Source organism: Schistocerca cancellata, chromosome 1 (genome assembly GCF_023864275.1).
Source record: "Schistocerca cancellata isolate TAMUIC-IGC-003103 chromosome 1, iqSchCanc2.1, whole genome shotgun sequence".
In the NCBI taxonomy this organism is placed as follows: Eukaryota; Metazoa; Arthropoda; class Insecta; order Orthoptera; family Acrididae; genus Schistocerca; species Schistocerca cancellata.
In genome coordinates, this window is record NC_064626.1 from 936,359,793 (window position 1) to 936,386,106 (window position 26,314).

The 26,314-nt window shown below is 43.9% G+C and overlaps 1 protein-coding gene across 2 annotated transcripts in view; it reads right to left on the reverse strand.

Annotated features, from left to right (window-relative positions):
* Positions 1–24,465, reverse strand: part of LOC126162670 (G-protein coupled receptor Mth2-like) — a 138,087-nt gene extending 113,622 nt beyond the window's left edge. For both annotated transcript variants that reach the window (XM_049919330.1, XM_049919323.1), the window contains exon 1: positions 24,149–24,465. In XM_049919330.1, the coding sequence (XP_049775287.1) occupies positions 24,149–24,453 (305 nt within the window). In that variant the 5' untranslated portion in view covers positions 24,454–24,465. The remainder of the gene's footprint in view (positions 1–24,148) is intronic.
* Positions 24,466–26,314: the final 1,849 nt, after the last annotated feature.

The following is a 26,314-nucleotide window of genomic DNA, read 5'->3' on the forward strand; positions in this document are numbered from 1 at the left end:
GGCGTCACATCCCGTGGAACCGGTTTCTCGACACGGCGTGACCTCTGAGGAGTCTAACAGGACGTCTTATCACGGAGAGCAGACTGACTACATTCTCTCCTAGTAATGAACTGACTGCTTTACCTACGACTGAGCGTATGTGACCTTCCAATTCTGTATCCCTGCAAACTGTTACCCAGGTATTTGTATGAGTTGAGTCATTGCAGTTGCCTCTCATTGACAGTAAAGGGTGTGTCTTTTCGTTTCGTGAGGTGCACAATCACATATTTGTGAACATTTTAGGCACGTAACCAATTTAAATTGTATCAAGATCTTACAGAAAATTTGTTCAGCTCCTTTCAGACCAGCGGAAAATTGCTCTCGGCGGATCACAAGGGAGGCGAATGTGCTCCTCTTTATTAGAAGACAGACAGGGACACCAGCTGGTTCATTTTATATTCCTCAACAACTTTATAAATGTTCCCAATAATTTCGGCATGTGAACATATTTGTGCTCTAACAAGCAACTCACCTCTCACTCCCACAGACCCTCCTAACCTAACTCGCTCACACCACTAGTCGATGGCTCTAAGTCACTCGTACCGATCTACTCCCACTTGCGCATTCTCTCTCATTAATTAATTAATTAATTCATTCATTCAGCCCTGATAATTGTCATTATCTCTTTCTGTTTCTGTCGCTGTCCTCCGCCTCACTGCCACATTCTCCTTCGTTCTGTCTACTACTAGTTCCTCGTTTCACTATCTTCCGTTTTCGCTGTCTTGCTACTATCTAGTTCATTTCTTCTCACTGTCACTATCCCTTTCTTCCTCGTTGTCATTGTCACAGAATGTCTCAATAACTGGCTCTTACCAACTTCCACTTCCTCTCCCTCTTTATTCCTCTCCTATTGGAAGTGTCCTTTATTCACTCTTTCCCTGGCACTGTTTTGCTACTTAACTATGTTCCACTGCCACTGCGCCCCTTCTCCCAAATTGCAGTTGACTCCTTTGTTCTTTCTATACCGCAACCACAGTCTACTATATTCCATTATTTGTTATTTTTCCGACTCTTCCCCACTGCAACTGTCTTCTCTTGCAGCATAAAAGGCGCAAATATGTTCTCATCCCAAAAATTTTGGGGAATTTTTAAAGGTGCTTAGGAGGCACCTGGTACCTCACTTTTCACTGGGTGTCTTAATAAACAGGAGCATATTCACCTTTTTTGTGCTCCCAGAGGAGCATTTTTCCGCTAGTTTGCAAATTTTCCCTGTTACAACAGGGCATGTCACTCCTATGAAAAGAAATTCATCGGCTAGTGAAATTTTGATAATTTACGGGCAAGTCTTCAGGTCCAGATTGTATACCGATTAGGTTCCTTTCAGATTACGCTGATACAATAGCTCCCTACTTAGCAATCATATACAACCACTCGCTCACCGATAGATCTGTACCTACAGATTGGAAAATTGCGCAGGTCGCACCAGTGTTTAAGAAGGGTAGTAAGAGTAAGCCATCGAACTACAGACCTATATCATTGACGTCGGTCTGCAGTAGGGTTTTGGAGCATATACTGTATTCAAACATTATGAATCACCTCGAAGGGAACCATCTATTGATACGTAATCAGCATGGTTTCAGAAAACATCGTTCTTGTGCAACGCAGCTACCTCTTTATTCGCACGAAGTAATGGCCGCTATCGACAGGGGATCTCAAGTTGATTCCGTATTTCTAGATTTCCGGAAGGCTTTTGACACCGTTCCTCACAAGCGACTTCTAATCAAGCTGCGGGCCTATGGGGTATCGTCTCAGTTGTGCGACTGGATTCGGGATTTCCTGTCAGGAAGGTCGCAGTTCGTAGTAATAGACGGCAAATCATCGAGTAAAACTGAAGTGATATCAGGTGTTCCCCAGGGAAGCGTCCTGGGACCTCTGCTGTTCCTGATCTATATGAATGACCTGGGTGACAATCTGCGCAGTTCTCTTAGGTTGCTCGCAGATGATGCTGTAATTTACCGTCTAGTAAGGTCATCCGAAGACCAGTATCAGTTGCAAAGCGATTTAGAAAAGATTGCTGTATGGTGTGGCAGGTGGCAGTTGACGCTAAATAACGAGAAGTGTGAGGTGATCCACATGAGTTCCAAAAGAAATCCGTTGGAATTCGATTACTCGATAAACAGTACAATTCTCAAGGCTGTCAATTCAACTAAGTGCCTGAATGTAAAAATTACGAACAACTTCAGTTGGAAAGACCACATAGATAACATTGTGGGGAAGGTGAGCCAAAGGTTGCGTTTCATTGGCAGGACACTTAGAAGATGCAACAAGTCCACTAAAGAGACAGCTTACACTACACTCGTTCGTCCTCTGTTAGAATATTGCTGCGCGGTGTGGGATCCTTACTAGATGGGATTGACGGAGGACATCGAAAGGGTGAAAAAAAAAAAAAAGGGCAGCTCGTTTTGTATTATCACGTAATAGGGGAGAGAATGTGGCAGATATGATACGCGAGTTGGGATGGAAGTAATTAAAGCAAAGACGTTTTTCGTCGCGGCGAGATCTTTTTACGAAATTTCTGTCACCAACTTTCTCTTCCGAATGCGAAAATATTTTGTTGAGCCCAACCTACATAGGCAGGAATGATCATCAAAATAAAATAAGAGAAATCAGAGCTCGAAAAGAAAGGTTTAGGTGTTCGTTTTTCCCGCGCGCTGTTCGGGAGTGGTAGAGAGATAGTATGACTGGTTCGATGAACCCTCTGCCAAGCACTTAAATGTGAATTGAAGAGTGTCATGTAGATGTAGCTGGTGGGATAGTGGCCGGCGTCGCTGCCTCTACGTTTTGCGTCCCGTGTTCGATACCCGATAATGGTTTTAATTTTATTCTTGTCATTTACCTACCCATGCCCATAGAAGGTTACTACACGAACGCTTTTTACCAAGGTATGGGGTACAAGAGCGTCATACCAACGACAAAATTACAACTGCGTTTCACAATAAGTGTCCTACATCATGTGTTTTATGGTATTTTCAGGGATCACAATCTTTTAATTCTCATCTTATATTTCAATCTAGTATCAGTTCCCTATTCTTATATTTTATTCTTATGTTTATTCTTCAGGAAGATTTGGTGCATTCCCTTGTGTAATACCGTTCGTAGAAACATTCGAAAAAAAAATATCCGAACGCCACGAGCATCGCGAGAAGGCAGGTTTTCCACAGTGGCATTTCTTTCTAAGAACCTCACTCGGGAAAGGAACGTCGTTAACATTACTGAAGGTATCACGCGTTGGTAAGTGATCATTGTCCGAAAACTGGCACTTGCAATTGATGAGCCAAAATACAACAGGAATTTGACTGAAAAGAATTTAAAATAAATTTTCCAATCATTTATTTTGTTAGATTCACTCACCAGACATACAATTAGTATGCGAATAAGGCCAACGGTATTTCAATATAAATTGTAAAACATTTGCGTAGTAGTAATCTTCCATCGATATGGGAAGATAAATGATAGCCAAAAACTAAAATAGTAGAGCGTTTCGAACAAGAGACGCCGGAGTGTGACACCGTGACGCCAGCCACTATGCCACCACTTCGGCTGAACTAGCCATTCGCTAAAAGGCACATGAAGTGCCTCGAAAACTGACCGTCGTTTTCTCAGAAAGGGACGAAATCTACGGATAAGCCGCGACACGTGTTCGCTTATTTTGACCGCTCTTCCACTGACAGAAGTTTCTGGGAAGTCGGGTTATGGCACTTGCCGTGTTCTCCTCTTAAGCCACACCAACACATCACACAAAACATCACTCAGGCGGCTCGTCAGCGCTGCGGCGGACGCTGTTGACTCTAGCGACCGCAGAATGATCAGGGACTATTGTACCCCTGACGCCGTTATCACTGTGCCAGTACGACTCGGGACTATTCTCAACGAGAGTGACGCAGTCGCTAAATGCAGACGTAACGCCTCCTTGTGCAACGGCCGGATTCGAGCCAAAGAACACGGTCACTGCCACCTACTAGCTGCACTCTTCTTTATTCCTACTAAAGACAGCTCTCTTTAACATACTCGTTCTGGAGTTAAGGTATGAAACTTTTGGCGTACTTCAGCCCATGATAGTCTTTATCTGCACTTACACGGTCACTTTAATTTGAAGATTATTTGCAGTTTCCTCTAACGTCTCAAATTTTTCCTAGTTCACACACGGTCACAGTGCTTCGGTCACTAAACCCCAACATTGAAGATCGAGTGACTCCTAAGCCACAAAATGTCCAGACACTCCTAAGCCACAAAATGTCCAGACACTCCTAAGCCACAAAATGGTACTGAAACAGAGGATGACAGACTAAAGGCCGAAATACTAAATGTCTTTTTGCAAAGCTGTTCCACAGAGGAAGACTTCACTGTAGTTCCTTCTCTAGATTGTCGCATAGATGACAAAATGGTAGATATCGAAATAGATGACAGTGATAGAAAAACAATTAAAATCGCTCAAAAGAGGAAAGGCCGTTGAACCTGATGAGATACCAGTTGGATTTTACACAGAATACGCGAAGGAACTTGCCCCCCTTCTTGCAGCGGTGTATCGTAGGTCTCTAGAAGAGCGTAGCGTTCCAAAGGATTGGAAAAGGGCACAGGTCGTCCCCTTTTCATGAAGGGACGTCGAACAGATGTGCAGAACTATAGACCTGGAATAAAAGGGAGAACCGACAGAGTACTCGAGGTACCCTCCGCCACATACCGCCAGGTGTCTTGTGGAGTATGGATGTAGATGTAGGGATGGACGTGGAAGAGCCAGATTGTACTGGCCAGAAAATCGTGCTTATGCCCAACAGCCACGCTGAGTTCCACAAAAAGCTGTGAAAGTAGTTGTCTTGCTGGTACAAAGCGTTAATTTTCCCTTTTGAGAAAGATTTCTAAGTGTCGATCAGTTGTAGAATTTTGGAACACGTATTATGTTCGAGTATAATGACTTTTCTGGAGACTAGAAATCTACTCTGCAGCAATCAACATGGGTTTCGAAAAGGACGATCATGTGAAACCCAGCTCGCGCTATTCGTCCACGAGACTCAGAGGGCCATAGACACGGGTTCCCAGGTAGATGCCGTGCTTCTTCACTACCACAAGGCGTTCGATACAGTTCCCCACAGTCGTTTAATGAACAAAGTACGAGCATATGGACTGTCAGACCAATTGTGTGATTGGATTGAAGAGTTCCTAGATAACAGAACTCAGCACGTTATTCTCAATGGAGAGAAGTCTTCCGAAGTAAGAGTGATTTCAGGTGTGCCACAGGGGAGTGTCGTAGGACCGCTGCTGTTCATAATATACATAAATGACCTTGTGGATAATATCTGAAGTTCACTGAGGCTTTTTGCGCATGATGCTGTGGTATATCTAGAGGTTGTAACAATGGAAATTTGTCCTGCAATGCAGGAGGATCTGCAACGAATTGACGCATGGTGCAGAGAATGGCAATTGAATCTCAATGTAGACAACTGTAATGTGCTGCGAATACATAGAAAGAAAGATCCTTTATCGTTTAGCTACAATATAGCAGGTCAGCAACTGGAAGCCATTAATTCCATAAATTATCTGGGAGTAGGCATTAGGAGTGACTAAAATGGAATGATCCTATAAAGTTTATCGTCGGTAAAGCAGATGCCAGACAGATTCATTGGAAGAATCCTAAGTAAATGCAATCCGAAAACAAAGGAAGTAGGTTACAGTACACTTGTTCGCCCACTGCTTGAATATTGCTCACCAGTGTGGGATCCGTACCAGATAGGGTTGATAGGAGAGAAGATCCAACGGAGAGCAGCGCGCTTCGTTACAGGATCATTTAGTAATCGCAAAAGCGTTACGGAGATGATAAACTCCAGTGGAAGACTTTGCAGGAGAGACGCTCATTATCTCGGTATGGGCTTTTGTTGAAGTTTCGAGAACATACCTTCACTGAGGAGTCAAGCAGTATATTGCTCCCTCCTACGTATATCTCGCGAAGAGACCAAGAGGATAAAATCAGAGAGGTTAGAAACTACACAGAGGCATACCGACAATCTTTGTTTCCACGAACAATACGAGACTGGAGTAGAAAGGAGAACCGACAGAGGTACTCGAGGTACCCTCCGCCACACATCATTAGGTGGCTTGCGGAGTATGGATGAAGATGTAGGGATGGACGTGGAGGAGCCAGATTTTACTGGCCAGAAAATCGTGCTTATGCCCAGCAGCCACGCTGAGTTCCACAAAAAGCTGTGAAAGTAGTTATGTCTTGCTGGTACAAAGCGTTTATTTTCCCTTTTGAGAAAGATTTCTAAGGTTCGTCTAACTCTTCACAGTTTTTATGTTCATTCATCATAAACTAATACTTATTTGTTTATCTTTCCCACCCGATCCATTGTTTTCTGTAGCCAGAGGTCAGACCCACAGTAATACACGTCCAACACGCACTAATACAGGAATTAGAACTAACCACCGACCTCTGCTATATCTGACAGCGTGGCTACTTGAGATCAAAGTGACCGGCTAGAATGGCTTCAGCAATATTCTACATGTGGTCAAGGACGACCAGCGTTGTCTCTAGAAACAGAGGACTCTACTTGTAGCATAACAGATCCAGACCCACAGCTTGGCCAGTATATCATCGCCGAATGGACTCTGGGAGAACGGTCTTTGTACAACTGTGTGCTACAGCCATTTCGTCCCAAGACGGTTTAATCTGAGGTGTACAGATCGATCTCTGTAGCAGAATGTTGATCGTCATAATTGAGTCCGTAAGTCGAAAAGACCAAGTGACATTAAGTGTAGTGGACACGGCACTAATGTCATCTTTGGATCCCCAACTCCGGAATAGCGTATCTGCTGTAAGGCTCAGCTGATAAAGTTAAAATTTGGCTTGGAGAGATCACATTTATAAAATTGAAAATAACGGTGGGGCACAAATTCTCTGCTGTCAAGAAATGCCAATGTTACTCATTTCTGCTAGCTTCAAAAATGGTTCAAATAGCTCTGAGCACTATGGGACTTAACATCTGAGGTCATCAGTCCCCTAGAACTTAGAACTACTTATACCTAACTAAACCTAAGGACATCACACACATCCATGCCCGAGGCAGGAGTCGAACCTGCGACCGTAGCGGTGGCACGGTTCCAGACTGAAGCGTCTAGAACTGCTCGGCCACAACGGCAGGCTGCTAGCTGCAGATCTCAATTTTTCAGTATACTGGCTCACGCATATATTCATCTCGTCTGCTCATTCCACTTATTCTTTAAGATTCAGCCTCGCCCTTAACCTGTCTGGAGAGAAAGGGTGTACACTTAGGCGAACAAATTCAGCTGCAGCTGCAAATCAAATATTATAAAAGAATCCTGCACATCCTAACAGTCAAATCCATACAGGTTTACCATGAAACTATACGCTGCAAGAGAGCGATTCATTTAATTTTAAATACATGTGATACCAAATGAATTATGGAGCCCAGTATCACACTTCTGTCAACACACTAGAGTGTCAGATAAGGTTCGACGAAATTATGTAAGCTAAGTTCTTCGCGAAATCACGAACAATGCAGAAGCAAATTTGTAACAAGAAAATACGTTTATTTCACAGAACTCTACCGCATTTAGATAACATTCTTCTAGAGGAGGAGGAGGATATCAAATTTGTAAGAAGCCATCTATCATATCTCCGCACTGAGGAATCAGAGGTCACCTATCTGCAGCCTTTCACAGCTGCTGGACTCTCCAGTTGTATCTTTTTCGTCGTTGTTTTTGGCGCAATGACGTGACGGTGCAATAGCGCGACATTGATAAACGAGCTGTTTGACTCATCACTATCAGGCCAGTTTTCACAGAACAGCTTCAGTTAATATACTGAAAGGTCACCGTCTCTTACGCTATATTGAACAGCAGAGAAGCGTGTTATGTCATCACATTAGAATGCGAACTGCAAGCTAGCTTATAGCCCAGAGCACACTAGTGCATCGTACAGATGCACTAGCATCAGTAACTGACAGTTTGTAGACTCTTCAAGTGATGAGACCAAAGTGTGCCAGAAAATTACCTTGTGCCGAACGCGATAGCGTCGGCGCCATCTACGAGGGTCACTCCAAAAGAAATGCACACTATTTTTATTAATCTTTTATTCTACACGTTTGAAAGTTTTACAGTGTGTAGATACATCCTTTAGGAATAATATTTTCATTCCTCCATATAATTTCCATCCCTCTCAACTGCCTTACGCCATCTTGGAACCAGGGCCTGTATACCCGCACAGTAAAATTCTGGACCAACCTGTTGGAGCCCTGTTTGGCAGCGTGTACAAGGGAGTCATCTTCAAACCTTGTACCACGGAGAGTCTTTCAGTTTCCCAAAGAGATGATAGTCACATGGAGCCAGGTCAGGACTGTAAGGCGGGTGGTTCAGTGTTGTGTATCCGAGTTTTGTGATCGCTTCCATGGTTTTTTGACTGACATGTGGCTGGCATTGTCATGCAACAGCAAAACATCCTGCTTTTGCCGATGTGGTCGAACACGACTCAGTCGAGCTAGAAGTTTCCTCCGTGTCGTCACCTATGCATCAGAATTTATGGTGGTTCCACCTGGCATGATGTCCACAAACAAGAGTCCTTCGGAATCGAAGAACACCGTAGCCATAACTTTTCCAGCAGAAGGTGTGGTTTTGAATTCTTTTTTCTTGGGTGAATTTGCATGATGCCACTCTATTGATTGCCTCTTTGTCTCTGGTGAAAAATGATGGAGCCATGTTTCATCACCTGTCACAATTCTTCCAAGAAATTCATCTCCACCATTCTGGTACTGTTCCAAAAGTGCGCTTCATACCGGTTTTCTTGTTTCTTTGTAAGCCACTGTCAACATCCTCGGAACCCACCTGGCACAAACCATTTTTAACGCCAACACTTTCAGTATTCTGCAAGCTCTTCCTTCCATTATCCCAACGTAGCGCGACAATTCATTCACTGTGATGCGTTTGTCAGCAGTCACCAGTTCGTCAACTCTCTGAACATTGTCTGGAGTGTGAGCAGTAAGAGGCCTGCCGCTGCTAGGACAATCCTCAATATTGCCGTGCCCGCTTTCATCACGTAACCTGCTTTTTTTATGGTTTTAGGGCGCAAAACTGCTATGGTCATTAGCGCCCGGTCTGTGATTTAGGAAAAGACGTAACCTACTTGCCCACTGAGTGACTGTATTGCGATCGACAGCAGCATCTCCATACGCCTTTTTCAACCTCTTGTGGATGTTTCCCCACTGTCCAGTTTTCACAGCACAGGACTTCTATGACAGCACGTTGTTTCTGACGAACGTCAAGTGTAGCAGCTATCTTGAAGACATGCTGTGACGGCGCCACTCACGGGAACAGGTTGAACTAAGTTTGAAAACAAGCGGGAAGGATGTATCTACACACTGTAAAACTTTCACACATGCAGAATGAAAACTGTATTTTTGCAAAGATAGTGTGCATTTCTTTTGGAGTGACCCTCGTATCTCCGCTGTACCACCTGTCTCCTCAGTTTCAGCAGATATACGCGCAACGACATTCGAACAATATGCTAACGAAGGTCCTCGCGGTGTGTCATTGGAATAAAACTTTTTCGGGTTTTTTGCCGCGTGAATCCGCAGTGTACCCGCGACGTTTCGGAAGGCATACATTAGCTTTTCTCATCTTCTGATGAAGACAGTCTTGCAGGCCGTCTCCGTACATTCGAATACCTTCGTGTCTTCGTGCGAGGACCTACGAAGAACATGTGGACACCAGAAAATGGGAATATTAAACATAGATGTTATGTAACAGCGGCCGATTTGGTACCAGACGGCACATTAAACCTGTTACTGTAACATATTTTTAACAGATAGCGGAAGTTAGAATAAGTGTAATCATACTATAAAAACATCAAGAGAAAATACGTCGCATCCACGCCGTTATCTTTCATCACAAAGTATACAGGCACACTGTAGAATGGATAACCTAGTGTGGCAGGTTATTGTACAAGGCACCACGGCAAACTTGTCAAACGCGAACCCTAGAATTAAGTAGGCTAGCACATCAACATGCCTTAGTAAGTAACCTTGGAAGGCACTGCAAAGAGATGCCAGGTTGGAGGTTATATTCCGAAACCACCACCCTGACAGCGAAGGTGAAATGATCTCTACTACTCAGTCTATCTTATCCTCTTACCTCTTTTCTTATTTAAAAACTTTCTTATACGATTTCCTATTCCCAATATGACGTATTACACAAACAATTCTGTCTGAGGAATATTCGGAACTGAGCATTATACCAGAGGTTGAAAATAGCGCTACAGTTGTAATGTTCTTTTATTTAAGACACGACCGGTTTCTGGCTCTTACACGCCCATCTTCAGGTGTCGTAACTTGGTGTTGTGACCACAAGCGCCGCGGTGGGTGAGTACAAGACGCGGTGTGCTACCGACGAGCGCTCAGCACAAAGTTTTGTGTATTACAGCCCTGTTGATGAATTCCGGAAACGCGTTGTGGATGGTTGTCAATGCATTCGGAACACACCTCGGATTGTTGAACGTGTACGGGCATCGATGAAGAGTCGTGCTGATGCCTGCGTTCACGTAACCTGTGGCCGCGTGGAACGCTTGTTTCAGCGCGGTTTTCCTGAAATGCATGCCTGCTGTTTGGATCCTCGGAGGGTCTGCTACAAGGTTTTCAGATACTGAGCCGCAATACGCCGTACTGGGGAAACGACTAGTTTGAGATCTACGTTTAATAGGATTATTTTCTTCTTTCTTTGTTCTATAACTCGCCACTTTATTTTGTACCTACAACTCTCAACATCCATGTTTGGTTGAATTCTACGGAGAGTATGTAAATAGCACAAGTCATGTCTTTATCAGCCCTTGCTGTAAAACAGGACAGAAGATGTGTATCGCATTCAATTGTGATATTTGTTTTGCAGAAAACAAGAACCATTCTTATGGGAAAGTTGTTCTAAGGAAAGCAAGACTTCAGACCTACGAGTAGTGAAACCTCCCACTAACGCACTGTGTGGTATTCACGGCGGGGAATCCAACTGTATGCCCACAGAGTTCCTTATTGTTGCAAATACGACTGCTAGTCGACGGAAAGACCTCTGTTGGCTTGAAGGCTGTATTGTGAGATGAAAGTGTCAACCAGGACACCTGCACAAAGAATCCTCCGGTATTAGTGTACTTAACCGGGTTCTAGCTTTGCACCTAGTCGAAACAAGTCTGCTACCATTTCGAAAACTCATACGCTGAAAGAACGGCATTCGTTAACCTGTGGTCCAATTTATATGCTGCTGTTGGTCACTGAAAACACTCTCCCGTGGTTTGCAGTTAGCGATATAAGTGTGGTTGTTCGCCTCAGAGAAACTGCCTTCACTAAGCCTCCGGCATACAGCGCTATGAACCACTCTTCCGATGGTCGTAGCAGGGGCACACCGTCGTGGGAATGTAAATGCTGTCTTGTTCCCAGTGCCTGACAAGACTATTTTGGCGTGAGTGTGTTTATATGAAATTTAAAATTTCATCAGAATAGAATTCAGTCAGTCGCAAATATATATTATTGCGCCTTACCGGTTACGGCGAATTAGTCACCTACAGAGCCCTACAAAATTTAGAGATATTATAAATCTTTAGATCTTAGCTATACATTTATGCTAAGTATAAGAAGTGTATTTCAGAAACTTAGTGTTACTTTAGCAGATGTCAGTATCTTCTTCATAGAAGCATAATGCCAAGGCATGTCCAAAAATGTACATATTGTACGTGATTATCGTCCATAAAGGAAGTATTGGCATCTGCTAAACCAATACTAAGTACGTTCCTGTAATACACTTGTTATACTTCACATAAATGTGGAGCCGAGATTTAAAGAGTTATAACATCCCTATATTTTGTAGACTTCTGAAGGTGATTCGTTTTGTCGAAAATGGTAAGGCGTAATAAAAATACGCTGAAGCGCCAAAGAAACTGGCATAGGCATGCGTATTCAAATATAGATAAGTAAACAGACAGAATACGGCCTGCGGACGGCAACGCCTATGTGAGACAATTGTCTGGCGCCGTTGTTACATCGGTTACTGCTCCTACAATGGCAGATTATCAAGATTTAAGTGAGTTCGAACGTGGTGGTATAGTCGGCGCACTAGCGATGGGACACAGCATCTCCGAGGTAGCGAAGAAGTGGGGATTTTACCGTATGACCATTTCACGAGTGTACAGTGAATATCACGAATCCGGTACAACATTAAATCTCCGACATAATTGCGGCCGCAAAAAGGTCCTGCAATAACGGGACCAACGATGACTGAAGAAAATCGTTCAACGTGACAGAAGTGCAACACTTTCGCAAATTGCTGCAGATTTCAATGCTGGGCCATCGAAAAATGTCAGCGTGCGAACCATTCAACGAAACATCATCGATATGGGCTTTCGGAGCCGAAGGCCCACCCACTCATGTACCACTGATTACTGCACGACACAGGGCTTTACGCCCGCCTGGGCCCATTAACACCGACACTCGACTGTCTATGAATGGAAACATGTTGTATGGTCGGACGAGTCTTTTCAAATTGTGTCGAGCAGATAGATTTGTACGAGTATGGAGACAACCTCGTGAAGCCATGGATTCTGCATATCAGCAGGGGACTGTGGTGGAGGCTCTGTAATGGTGTGAGGTGTGTGCAGTTGGAATGACGTAGGACCCCCGATACGTCTTGATAAGACTCGACAGGTGACACGCACGTGATCATCCTGTGGTCACCTGCAACCATTCATGCCTATTGTGCGTTCCGATGGAGTTCGGCAATTCCAACAGGACAATGCGACATTCCACACTTGCAGAATTGCTACAGAGTGGCTCCAGGAACACCGAGTAAGCACTTCCGCTGGTCATCAAATTCTTCAGACATGAACATTATTGAGCATATCTGGGATGCCTTTCAACGCGCTGTTCAGAAGAGATCTCCAATCCCTCGTGCACTCAGGGATTTGTGGACAGCTCTGCACGATTCATGGTGTCAATTCCGTCCACCTCTACTTCACACATTAGTAGAGTCCATCCCACGTCGTGTTGCGGCACTCTTGCGTGCTTGCGGGAGCCCTACACTAGGGTTGCTGAATTTGCATCTATGAAGAAAATTAAGATATTTGAAGTAGTCCTTCATTAAAAGATTGTGGTAGGGTGTTTGATACAGATCTACCACACAGTAAATTCATATTAAAATGAAGGAAAATGGCAGATTTGAAAGCTACTACATCCCCTCTGTCTTACCCTCAGAGTGTATACAAGAAGTCGCTTTTATGCTTACAAGCTGTTTCAGACGTTGAGATTACTGAATGTCAGTAATTTATCGATTGTTTTTGATACTGAAATGTCGGGGAAGTAACAGCATTTGTCGTCAGCAAAGAGTCCGTACCCAACTTTCCCGAATGTGAGGCAGAGGTTTGCCTGAATCGCCGCTCTGTCCCCTGCCCACGGCTGACCTTTAAAGAGTCGGCCCTTAAAAGCCGCGTAACCCGAGCCGAGAGCATCCAGAGGACGCGTGATACGTCACAGCGCTCACAGGTCCGGACGTCAGTGACGTCACAGGGCGCCGTTATCCGCTGCAGCGTGGGATCGCCGACAAGCTGCTCCGCCTCTGGGAAGTGCCGGCACTGTTTGCCTCCTCACCGCACTCGCGACGGACACACTATATTTGCCGGCAGCAACGAATATATGGATAAAATTTAAGAGAAAATCTCATGTTAGCAATGCACCGTGAAATAACCGACTGCAATCGCTCAGCTTCTCTCTGCGTCATTGGCTAATGGTTTGCTTCCACGTGTTCAGTCGAGTTGCTTCCATTTTATGCACAAGATCTCGACGACCGGCTCAGCAGTCTTCTTCAGGTGCTGCGAGTTGCCCTACTGTGTGTACTCACTGCCTGGACTCCAACCAGATAATTATTGGTGGTTTCATGCAGCTATTTAGGCCAGTATTTTAGTATCAAATTTCCTTTGGCAAGGAAATTTGGTCAAATATTCATCATATTTTCTTTAACAAAGGTATTTGACGCGGCGCAAATAGGGATACCACATTGTCACCAAATTTTCTTTAACGGAGGCTGTGCGCTCTGCAATTACGTGCAGAACAACTGCATTATCTTTACATTCGGAAGAGGAGCAGAAGATAAGAAAAAGGAGACGTACTTGGTTGAAGCTGCGATGTTTGATGGCGAGATGCTAAAAGTGTGCAACAAAATCTGTTCCAGGAGCCGTAAGCCGAGGAAGTAAAGTCGTATGAAAGTTACTTGCGAATGGACAAGAGTAGTACATTTCAGTACGTCCTCAAGAAAGTGGCTGCTTGTATTACGAAGCAGAACACTCACCTCATGAATGCTATTCCGCAAAACACAGACTTACCGGAACTCTGCAATTTCTCGTAAACAGGAGGAAACTACTCTAGTTTACAGTATAGCACTCTAATAGCGCAGTGCACATTGAGTGAAATAGTTATCAGAAGTGTGTGATGCTATTTATGAAGCACTGAAGGAGGAGCATCTGACAGCAAATAACTTTAGTACATACTATAGTCATTAATAAAAAAAATTTATTTCTACAAGAGTTTTAGATTTTCTCTCCTATATCATCGGGGATACACCCTTGCCGTACTTCACCGCTAATGCCCTCCGCAATTTTTTTTGTAGCTCCAGCTCTACTTTTGTATTCCGGATGAATGAAGTCATACAGTAGTCCACTTGCCTCGTACGTTTCTATCAGTTTCGTTGTAGATGCGACGCATGTGAGTTTCGAAGCCATATTGATAGACATTAGATGTCAGACAGCTGCAGCGACGCTAGCGCTCCATACATAATATAATCGTATAATATACCATTACCGTAATATCACTACCACCACCACCACCACCACCACCACCACCACCACCACCACCACCGTTCCTTTCGGTAGAAAGGTGACTCGTAGTAATGCGAGTACCTGATAGAAGATTAGGAAAAAGATAAAAATGGTAAGAACAACGCAATACGGGCGAAATTCTGGTCTGCCACCTTACGCGTTGTGCTGAAACCATTTCTGGACGGCTAGCACTCTCGTACGGCATTCCACAGGCCCGTAAAACTTTGAATTTCGCGAATTGACTTGAGAAATGCATCGTATCAGAGCAACGTTTGTTACAGTAAAGTATGTGCCACAACTGGGCTGAAGATTAACAAACGATGACCTGTAGGTGGTATGCTCTCTTACGTCACATCAACATCGACCATCTAAGTGCTTGTGTAATATCAGAGTACGTGATGGCCCGAAAATTGTAGAAAGTAAAGATCGCTATGCCTTCCTCAGATGGAAGACAACCAAATTACGTCCGACGTACCACAGGTAAGTTAATTTTCCTTTGTACATCACAATGTGGTCACAAACACGGGAATGTTACTGTACGTAGATAAGATTCTAAACACTGTAAGGAATAATACACTCCTGGAAATGGAAAAAAGAACACATTGACACCGGTGTGTCAGACCCACCATACTTGCTCCGGACACTGCGAGAGGGATGTACAAGCAATGATCACACGCACGGCACAGCGGAAACACCAGGAACCGCGGTGTTGGCCGTCGAATGGCGCTAGCTGCGCAGCATTTGTGCACCGCCGCCGTCAGTGTCAGCCAGTTTGCCGTGGCATACGGAGCTCCATCGCAGTCTTTAACACTGGTAGCATGCCGCGACAGCGTGGACGTGAACCGTATGTGCAGTTGACGGACTTTGAGCGAGGGCGTACAGTGGGCATGCGGGAGGCCGGGTGGACGTACCGCCGAATTGCTCAACACGTGGGGCGTGAGGTCTCCACAGTACATCGATGTTGTCGCCAGTGGTCGGCGGAAGGTGCACGTGCCCGTCGACCTGGGACCGGACCGCAGCGACGCACGGATGCACGCCAAGACCGTAGGATCCTACGCAGTGCCGTAGGGGACCGCACCGCCACTTCCCAGCAAATTAGGGACACTGTTGCTCCTGGGGTATCGGCGAGGACCATTCGCAACCGTCTCCATGAAGCTGGGCTACGGTCCCGCACACCGTTAGGCCGTCTTCCGCTCACGCCCCAACATCGTGCAGCCCGCCTCCAGTGGTGAATGGAGGGACGAATGGAGACGTGTCGTCTTCAGCGATGAGAGTCGCTTCTGCCTTGGTGCCAATGATGGTCGTATGCGTGTTTGGCGCCGTGCAGGTGAGCGCCACAATCAGGACTGCATACGACCGAGGCACACAGGGCCAACACCCGGCATCATGGTGTGGGGAGCGATCTCCTACACTGGCCGTACACCACTGGTGATCGTCGAGGGGACACTGAATAGTGCACGGTACATCCAAAACGTCATCGAACCCATCGTTCTACCATTTCTAGACCGGCAAGGGAACTTGCTGTTCCAACAGGACAATGCACGTCCGCATGTATCCCGTGCCACCCAACGTGCTCTAGAAGGTGTAAGTCAACTACCCTGGCCAGCAAGATCTCCGGATCTGTCCCCCATTGAGCATGTTTGGGACTGGATGAAGCGTCGTCTCACGCGGTCTGCACGTCCAGCACGAACGCTGGTCCAACTGAGGCGCCAGGTGGAAATGGCATGGCAAGCCGTTCCACAGGACTACATCCAGCATCTCTACGATCGTCTCCATGGGAGAATAGCAGCCTGCATTGCTGCGAAAGGTGGATATACACTGTACTAGTGCCGACATTGTGCATGCTCTGTTGCCTGTGTCTATGTGCCTGTGGTTCTGTCAGTGTGATCATGTGATGTATCTGACCCTAGGAATGTGTCAATAAAGTTTCCCCTTCTTGGGACAATGAATTCACGGTGTTCTTATTTCAATTTCCAGGAGTGTAATAAAGCAGCGAAAACTTCCTAGGATGGTTACGTCAATCTCCCTACGTGTCTGTAGCTGTTACGACACTGTCAAATATTTTCGACTGTAATCATTAGGTTTGTGTGAATTTTTTGGTTAAGGTTAAAGGTTCTTATTTAAGCTTCACAATTGAGGACTTCTTCATTAACTTGTTTCAGTGACGCCTGCACAATTAGAGTGAAGTATCAACTCAAGTCGCTTTGCGAATTTTGAGCCACAGCAGATTAGGTACGCTGTAAATTTAACTGATCCACGCATGCCAAATTAAAAAAAAAAAAAAAAACCAACCGACAATGTTATTAGCGTTGCACCCAGTAAGTCCTCACCGGTATCATGTTATTACATCACAGTTACTAGATAATACTTTTGTGTTGCCAGTTTATCCAGTTAACATTGCAAACTCCTCTACTCATGGCTTCCGTGGTACATTTTATTCGAATACCGGAGCGCTTTTTTCCATAGTAAATCAAGTTGCGTCTATGAATGAACACTGGGTAATAAGATTTCGTTGTGAGAAGTCTACCCCTTAATTCCTTCAGTAAGTAAAATGGTAGCCATCGACTACAGACTAGCTAGAAACAAAGGTAACTAACTGTATAGAATGGCTACACGGCGCGTGTGTTGCGAGATAGCTGTACGTACGTCGCGTGGCCCTGCGGTACTCGTCTGCCGCTATCTGATGCGTTTGTCGGACACACTGATAAAGGCCACGGCGACCCGTGGTGGTCTGTTTGCGACCGGGGGGGCGGATGCTTTATCACGCGCCAGTCTCGCGTCAACTGTACACATCTTTAAGACCACGTATATTAAGTCCTTAACTCCGCCAGTTGATCGTACGTAAGTAGCTGAAGGAATGTTTTATTATTGAAGTCTTTGCTAAGAAATTTAGTTTACAGTTTAATTTACCAACAGCAGCTACTCTCCAAATTCTTAAGAATTTTCCACAGCAATTAAAATTCTATCAAAACGGGATGAACACGTAACCTGTGGCAAAAAACCTTTCAGTCGATACGGAAATATATTAAATATACTGTACGAAATTTGCCACGTACGTCATTGGTGAAAATGGACACTTCTATGATAATGTAAAGGAAGACACTTAACCCTTTATGCTCAATTACTGTGAAAAGACCATTCAAGGACCAATAACAAAAACATGGATTACTGGGACAAACTGAACCATAGCCTAAAAAAAAAGACCAGAGGGAGAGACGGGACCTGTGCTCGTATGCAGGCTATTTGCTCCGAGAAGATGAGACGTGTGGCAAGGTGAACATGCTCACATGATGGAAGCATCAGTGATGTTATACGTTCTGACTGTTTGAACCACTACTGAGGTCCTTGATTTGTGTGTGTGTGTGTGTGTGTGTGTGAGAAATCTTATGGGACTTAACTGCTAAGGTCATGAGTCCCTAAGCTTACACACTACTGAACCTAAATTATCCTAAGGATAAACACACACAACCATGCCCGAGGGAGGACTCGAACCTCCGCCCGTCTGTGATTTAATCCTAGATATGGGTACAAGGTTTCGATGATGGACTAAACTCCACTACATCTTCTCGTTACTTATTAATCATTGTAATTTTTAGGATTCCATACCTCTATCACTAAAAAGGAACCCTTATAGGACCACTCGGTTGTCTCTCTCTCTCTCTCTCTCTCTCTCTCTCTATCTATCTATCTCTTGCGCGCGCTAGTGTCTGGTGGTCCCCTGGCGGTGTAAAAAATTTAAGGTTCACTCAAGGGCCATGTATGTCCTATTTTGATATTCGCAAACTCACTCATCAAAACCTATAGGGTACTTGCTGTTGGCCTAGACTCAAGAAATTTGGCAAGAAACAAGGTTGCGCATTACAAGTAAAGGAGAAATCGTATAATTGTTAATTTGTAGTTATATCACACGAAAATAATATTTTTCTTTGCATTTGTTATCCGACTGTGTCCGCTCGATATCGATAGGGGACAAAAATCGTCGATGTTCTGGACTCCCAGGATGAATGAACTGTCTGCATACATAATAATGTTTGTTCGCAACCCTCCGAGCAAGAGTCCTATTCACACTTTTTTATTTATTTAACGAAACTCTTACGTCCTGGGTCTTGCACCATAGCACTAGCGACAATGACCAAAGAGTCATTTTGTAGTTAAAAATAGGCTACCTTACGAAGAATCTATGGATTGTTGTCAACGACGGGTGCTGAACATCGTATCTGAGCTGGGACGTGCACATCAAGCTGTATAAGGAGTGACGCAGTGCAAGCGTAAGGGAACTAAAATAAGAAACTATTACACAAGGCAGCGGCATGCACTTAATGGGTTTGTCAGCGAGGTCTAAATAGAAACTTGTCGCCGACGTGTTGCTCACACTCAGCAGTATCCGGCAAATCCTCGGCAAGTACGTGGTCTGTTGACTGCAGGAGGGTCGTAAACTGACGGTATGTCACACAGTCTGAGTTGGCAATCCGAAGGAGAGTCTCGCAAACAGCTTACGGTCTAGAAATGGGATAAACTCCACTATTTCGTAGAGCGTCATTGTTAATTGTGAAAGAGTCTCCTGGGACAAGATAAGGTGACAACTTTGCAACGTTGGCGTTGTTAACTAGATAAGAATTTTTCTCAGCAGAGTTCTGCAGTTCATTCATAAAATGGGTTTTATGTTATCATTCGTACAGCCATTAGTCTTCACCTTTTTACCTGCCTGCAATTCAGAACCGCCATTACTCTGGAGTTTTCTCTTCTTCATCAGCATTTATTACGTTGATCACCAAAATCTTGAAAGACGGCATTTTTATCAGCCACTGTAATGTTATAGCTGCTTCACTTGTCAATAATACTTCGATAGCTCAACCTTTTAGTCAGTTGTATTCTTGATGAGATGATATGTAATTCTCCACACTCAGTGTTAATTCACGATTAACTACGCGAGAACATCTTTATTCTTTTACACAATGGTTTCTTATTTACGTTCTTTTACATGAAACTTCAACTATTTCTTGCACAAAAATCGAGTTAAAAGGTATCAACACATATCCCACCTAGAGATGCAAGGACAATGTCTTATCTTACTTTTTCATAGTGTTTCCACCTTTCTTTTTCTCAACAGTGGCATATTGTTTCTGGAAAATAAAATAACCTCTGCCGATAACAGGGCCAGATAAAGATATAATTAGGTCTAATAACAATTAAGAATAATTGCCCAGTTACAGAAGAAGGCACTTTTTAACGCATTCCCTTCTCCGTGCCTTTTGTATGATATATGGATGATCACTACTTACCTACCGCAGTTCCGGCATTAGTTAAGATCTTCCAGTCATTGTCGAGAGAGAAAAAAATACGAGAAACCAATTTTTACTTTCCACGTAGTTATGAAACAGAATACCTAGCTAAGCTGCGAATAAATGACGGAATCAAAATTAATGAACTTCCTGGAATAAATCTTCACCGGCTAAATACACCGAAATATGAAATCTTCGAAACTGGACACTATAGTGGATGTCTCAGTGCTGACAACCTCAATCTCATTGTCTGAAGTTGCAGTGCAAATTTGCCAACGCGTGTTTAGATGAAGCGTAGCGAAATTTTCTACTCAGAAACACGGACAAACTGTGAAAGTCTTGTTATTTCATTTCTCATGCTGTCAAATGCATCGGCGTCACTCAGGAAGCTGAGCGAGGAAGAACAAGAATAACAAGAAGGTTTCAGCTTACTGAGCCCTCGATGTGGATAAATTACAGAGCTCTGCTGTAAACGGATGAGAAAGGAACGGACTCGTGCTTGTCAAAGGACCCGTTCCGGAAAAATCACAGAAAAACCTGACATCGGCAGTGAGGAGTCGTGATCAGCTTGATCAATAGTGAAGTTTCGCTACAGCAGTGTAGAAAAACGCAGCGACACTATCTGTATGGGAAGGCTCTGACTCCACCCAGCTTTGCTCGTGTATCTGTGGGTAATACATTCGCTGCTTCCTGTGTAATTCAGTGCTAGGCAACCATAAAAATGGTTCAAAATGCTCTGAGCACTATGGGACTTAACTGCTGAGGTCATCAGTCCCCTAGAACTTAGAACTACTTAAACCTAACTAACCTAAGGACATGACACACATCCATGCCCGAGGCAGGATTCGAACCTGCGACCGTAGCGGTCGCGCGGTTCCAGACTGTAGCGCCTAGACCCGCTCGGCCATTGCTAGGCAACCATAAACGGACGGCACGTGCCCGTAACAAAGAATACAAATAATTGCTACGAAACGTCTCTTTGTGGCATGCAGACGGAGTACAAAGCTGAGGGGCCTGAGACCGAGTGACATCCCAGCATGTGTCTGCAGCCCTCTGCAGTCGTGTACCGGCGCATGTTTACTGGGCTGAAGTTGTGGCACTCCATGAAGCACTGAGGATACCGGGACCAAGTATTACATGGTACACACAACGGTGATGTATTCGCTCGTACCAACCTCCTATTAACTTTAAGATTGTGCGAATTGTGATTAATGTATTTTTTCCTCTATGTTTCCATTTAAAGTTTCTTGCCGGGACAAGAGTAATGATTTTCTAGGCTACAGCTTTAAAAATACGTAAGTGCGTGACAGGGCGCACTTCTTATGGCACCATTAGTTGCTGTATTGAAAGTACGGTAATTTAGATATACTGTTACTAACATGAAGGAGGCTGAAGAATCGTCTCAGATTTCGCTCTAGAGAGGATTTCTAAATTTTCTACGTACGTTTTTGCGTGATAATAGGCTTTCTTATTCCAGAATTAGACAGTTGAGAAGTTTTCGGCGTAGGGTATCTCAAACTTCGCGTCAGTTTAACAAGCCTGCATCCATTTGCACCACTCTTCTTTGTATACCCTTGATGCCTCCTGTAAATCCGACCCACGCACTTCTTTTCGCCCAATGCGTAACTTCACAGCTCTCTGCGGTAATAGCATCAGGCTCTTATTTCATCAAGAAGTGTAGGCTCTCGTCAATGTTTGTATGCTTGGGGATTCATTATGAAAGCCGGCAAGGCAACTTATGTGGTTCTGCAATTGAGAATACGTAATACGTCACCTACATGACACCTGTCATGTTTCCACCTGTTCAGGTGGGAATAGGGAAAATGGTACCAATCCCGAGTCCCTGATTTACAGCAACCAATATCTCTCTTACGCAAGTCTGCAGGCTTTCGTGGCCGTTGTCACTGAAGTTAAAATAATCTGGGTTTTTAGGCCACGTCATGTTTCTTCTAAAATGTTCGACGTTTCCACCCCTCTGCTGGGATCTTCCTCAGGATCTTTTGGTGTCCACCACTACAGTGTTCTAGCAATAGTGGACACCAAAAGATCCTGAGGAAGATCCCAGCAGAGGGGTCGAAACGTCGAACATTTTAGAAGAAACATGACGCAGCCTAATAACCCAGAAGATTCTAACTTCAATATCTCTCTTGCACGTTGAAGACATCTAAATGACACAGGAGCATTGCATTAATTGTCCAGTTGTACAACATCTCTTGTCATCCATGACCAATGTGGATTAGTGCAACATACTTTGAAAACAACAGAGTATGAGAGAAAATGTTGACATTTACAGTAGGCGAGTCAGTACCTTGTAAATTATGTAAAGCAAAAAGAATTAAACTTCGAAAAATGTGCAGTGTCGCACTTCGACGCTTGTATTAAGGTTGTATTCAGCTGTCTTCGTTAGGTAACACTAATTAAGAGGAAAAAAATCTGCCGTGCCACTTCACTTCAGTGGTGTATTCGATGTAGCGGCGTACGTTTATGCAGAAGCCTACGAATATTATTTGCCGTATACAGACTGTTCAGACACGGTGAATGGTCGTCGGTTATAGTCGAGTAGCTCATGTAGTTCAGTCATCTCTTCATTACGAATTTTGATGACTTCTTGAGTGAATGTCATGTCTGTCCCTTGGTAATACTTCAGTTCACATACCACAAAATGTAAAAGTACTTATGCACGCATCTCTCTGCGGCTGATGGAACAGACCTAAACCCGAATACAGGTTGTGGTAAAGACTGACCTGTAGCATAACCTACTGTTTACGTTCGCGCCATATATAAATATATTATGAAAAACTTCAAGGTAAGTTTGGAAACGTATGTTAGATAAGGGACCATTCTCGATGAATATTTTTATGCATACTATGTAGATATTTGCTGTATGCAAGTGATGTCCTCTACGTAACTTTTACCCTAAACAGACCGTAGTGTTATCAAAACACTTCTTAATAGGTTTGTAAACTCAAAATTATCGAATGTAGAACAGTTCTTCACGAAAATAAGACATTTAAAAAAAAGCCTGACAACTTATTTAGGCTCAAACTTTATATTTCACAGCGTGGTAATAAACATACTCTAAACTGCTCGAGAAGAACAAAACATGAAATACCTGCTGTACTATTAAACAACACTATTTATTATATAAAGAAGGCCGTTAAATTTAAACAACATTCAACCTTTTCCAGTGGTGTTTCCTTTTAAATTTTATTTTCGTCCAAATACGTTGCGTATAACTTTGCTTTTAACTGTCTAAGAACTTGCACTGCCTTTTCCTGCGGTCACTCCTGTTTACCCTTAGAAGTTGACACACTTCTAATTAGTAGGATGCGATGGCATACACTGACGGTACTTCACAAAAATTCTAAATGAGTCTTCTAATGTCGAAGACATAGGAAAACTTCAATTTTAAATGGTTAACTAACAAGTCGTTCCCAAGCGCGAAAGTAATGAGACAATAACAGACAAACTACAATATCTCGAATCGATATATAGTATACGTAGACTAAGAACGCAACATTTCTACAAACAATGACTCCACTGGTTGTAAATCTCTTGACAAAATTACAGCCAAGGATGTGCGTTTTATAGTCCAGTCCAGTTAGGTAGGCTACACTGAAATTCGTTAGAAAATGAAATGAAACTTCGTTATCAAAGTCTAACATTTTCTAGCCTGACATACCAGAAAAAGCGTGGAAAAACCAGACATGTTCGCAAAAACCAGGACGGTTGTTAACACTACATCTTCAGCGATTTAAGAAAACAATGAGAAAACAAGATTTGATTGCCGGAGGGGATTTTTGTAACCCAGCTCCTCCAGAATTTGAGAACTTCCAAAGAAGTTCACAACAGTGTTTTAATGATAAGACATGAAAAAGACGCTGTCCAGTAACTTTCAAGGTTGTATCTTGACTGCCAGCTACGTCGAAATCTTAAATTATGCAAAATTAGAATTTCCATGAATGAAGTTTTGACTCACTTGTTCGGACAAGGTTCACCCACAATGAGGTTGCAGTTGAGACAGTTGGGGCCGACGTCGATTCCCCCGGCGAATATCGGGTCGAAAGGGAGGTTCGAGGGCTGACAGCCTTCCGAAGATTTGGCCAGCGAGTAGCCCATGTGGCAGCACTTGGGCACGCACGGCCACGTGTCGTTGAAGGGGCACACGGTGATGGGCTCGGTGAGCAGTCCCTCCGGCGGCTGCGTGTGGACGCTCTCGACGTCTTGCGCGACGGCGCTACACGCCAGCAGCGATATCAACAGCACTCTCCACCGCGCCTCCATCGCACTCCGTAGTCGCCGGCACACTGAACTACGTGGTCCCTCTGCAGAGAGTATAAGGCGGCGAGCGGTCGCCATGGTAACGCCGCGACGCCCACTCTCGCCAGAGACACCTGGCGGACGGCTCGCTCATCATTGCCGCTTACGCCATGTGGCCCGTGGCGCACGTAATCTCGCGTCGAGCAGTCCGCTTCGTTAAGAAGTGGCCAGGAGCATTTTCGTGAAGGACATAAGCAATAGTGGACGTATCTGCATGGAATCTGCGGACAAACTTCAGACGAAAGTGCCGTGGTCCTCGGAAACACCCCGCCTGTGAGCTATGTAGTGTGTGTGTGTGTGGGGGGGGGGGGGGGGGGCGACATTCATAAGTTCTCTGGCGGACGTAAGTGCTTCATTTGGAATGAATTGTAAGGATTTGTGATACACCATTGTTCAAATAACATAGGTAATTTTAACATAGCTTCAAAGATTTTTGTTGTAATTAAGGAGAAGCGTGGCGTTCACACAGCTACGGTCACTTACAGAGTCAGGAACTTGGAGCATGAAGTGGCGATTAAGCATAAACACTGCAGATGCTGAACATTCAACACTTATTTAAAGCTAACTATTTCAAAAAGAACTGCTGTCTAACAGTCATAATATTAGTCTTCTAGTCAGTATTATGACTTCTCTTGAGAACCTGACATAGTGACCCAACGATATTATGAATGATTAAAAGGAAAGTTGAAGGAAATGAACAGAGTTCTTCTTATGGGACAGCCGCAAATGTACAAGTCCAATTTGAAAATTGTACACAATAAAAGATTGTGGATTAAGTAACTGTCTCGCGGTTTCTTGATTTTTCAAAACTGAAACAGATGAGTTCAGTAACATGTCTGGCCGTCCTCGTTTAGGCAGTTGTCAATACTACAACGAAATTCTTTGATGTTTCCTTCGTCAAAATCAAAATCGGTGAGCGACATCCTCTCATAATCCTTGTAGACGTTCTGTATCTACTGAGGCGAAGCTTTTCAGTAAACCAGCACAGAGTCGCTCAGCATTGTAGTACTGACAATATGACGTTTTTTATTCAAGCGCGCGTTCGTTTTAAAAACGTCAATAAGTCTTGTGAGTCGAACGGAGGCAGTGAGAGTTTTTAGGAAAAGCTTTACATGGTAATTCAGTGAACGTAAAATACAAGATTAACGTAGACGATGGATAGCACAGTGAATGCGCGATAAGTTGAGGAGTGCTCATTTATAGTACGAATGGATTGGTTGTGAAAGGTAATTAATAAACAAATAGCGATCTGGTTTAAAGTGGCTCAAGTAGTTAAAGTTAACAAAATTGGCTCTGAGCACTATGGGACTTAAATTCTGAGGTCATCAGTCCCCTAGAACTTAGAACTACTTAAACCTAACTAACCTAAGGACATCACAAACATCCATGCCCGAGGCAGGATTCGAACCTGCGACCGTAGCGGTCGCGCGGTTCCAGACTGAAGCGCCTAGAACCGCTCAGTCACAAAGTTACCTAGTATGTGTGTGTGTGTGTGTGTGTGTGTGTGTGTGTGTGTGTGTGTGTGTGTGTGTGACAAACAGTAATTGCGATATATAGTGTCTCATCTAAAGGGTCGTGGCTTTCATGGCGAACAACCCAGAATGACACAGACAATAGTGAAAATGAAATTTTAGAGATAGTGATGAGTACGAATGCCAGAATGCCAGAGCTGTTAAAGTAGACATATTTGTGAAATAAACTGTTATTTTATTTAACTGTTTTGTTCGTTCTGAACATTGAGTATGAAATCTAGCACATACTACAGAGACATCCAGAAAAGTATAGACACTCCTTGAGAGTCTATATTAATGGAACAAAACGACAT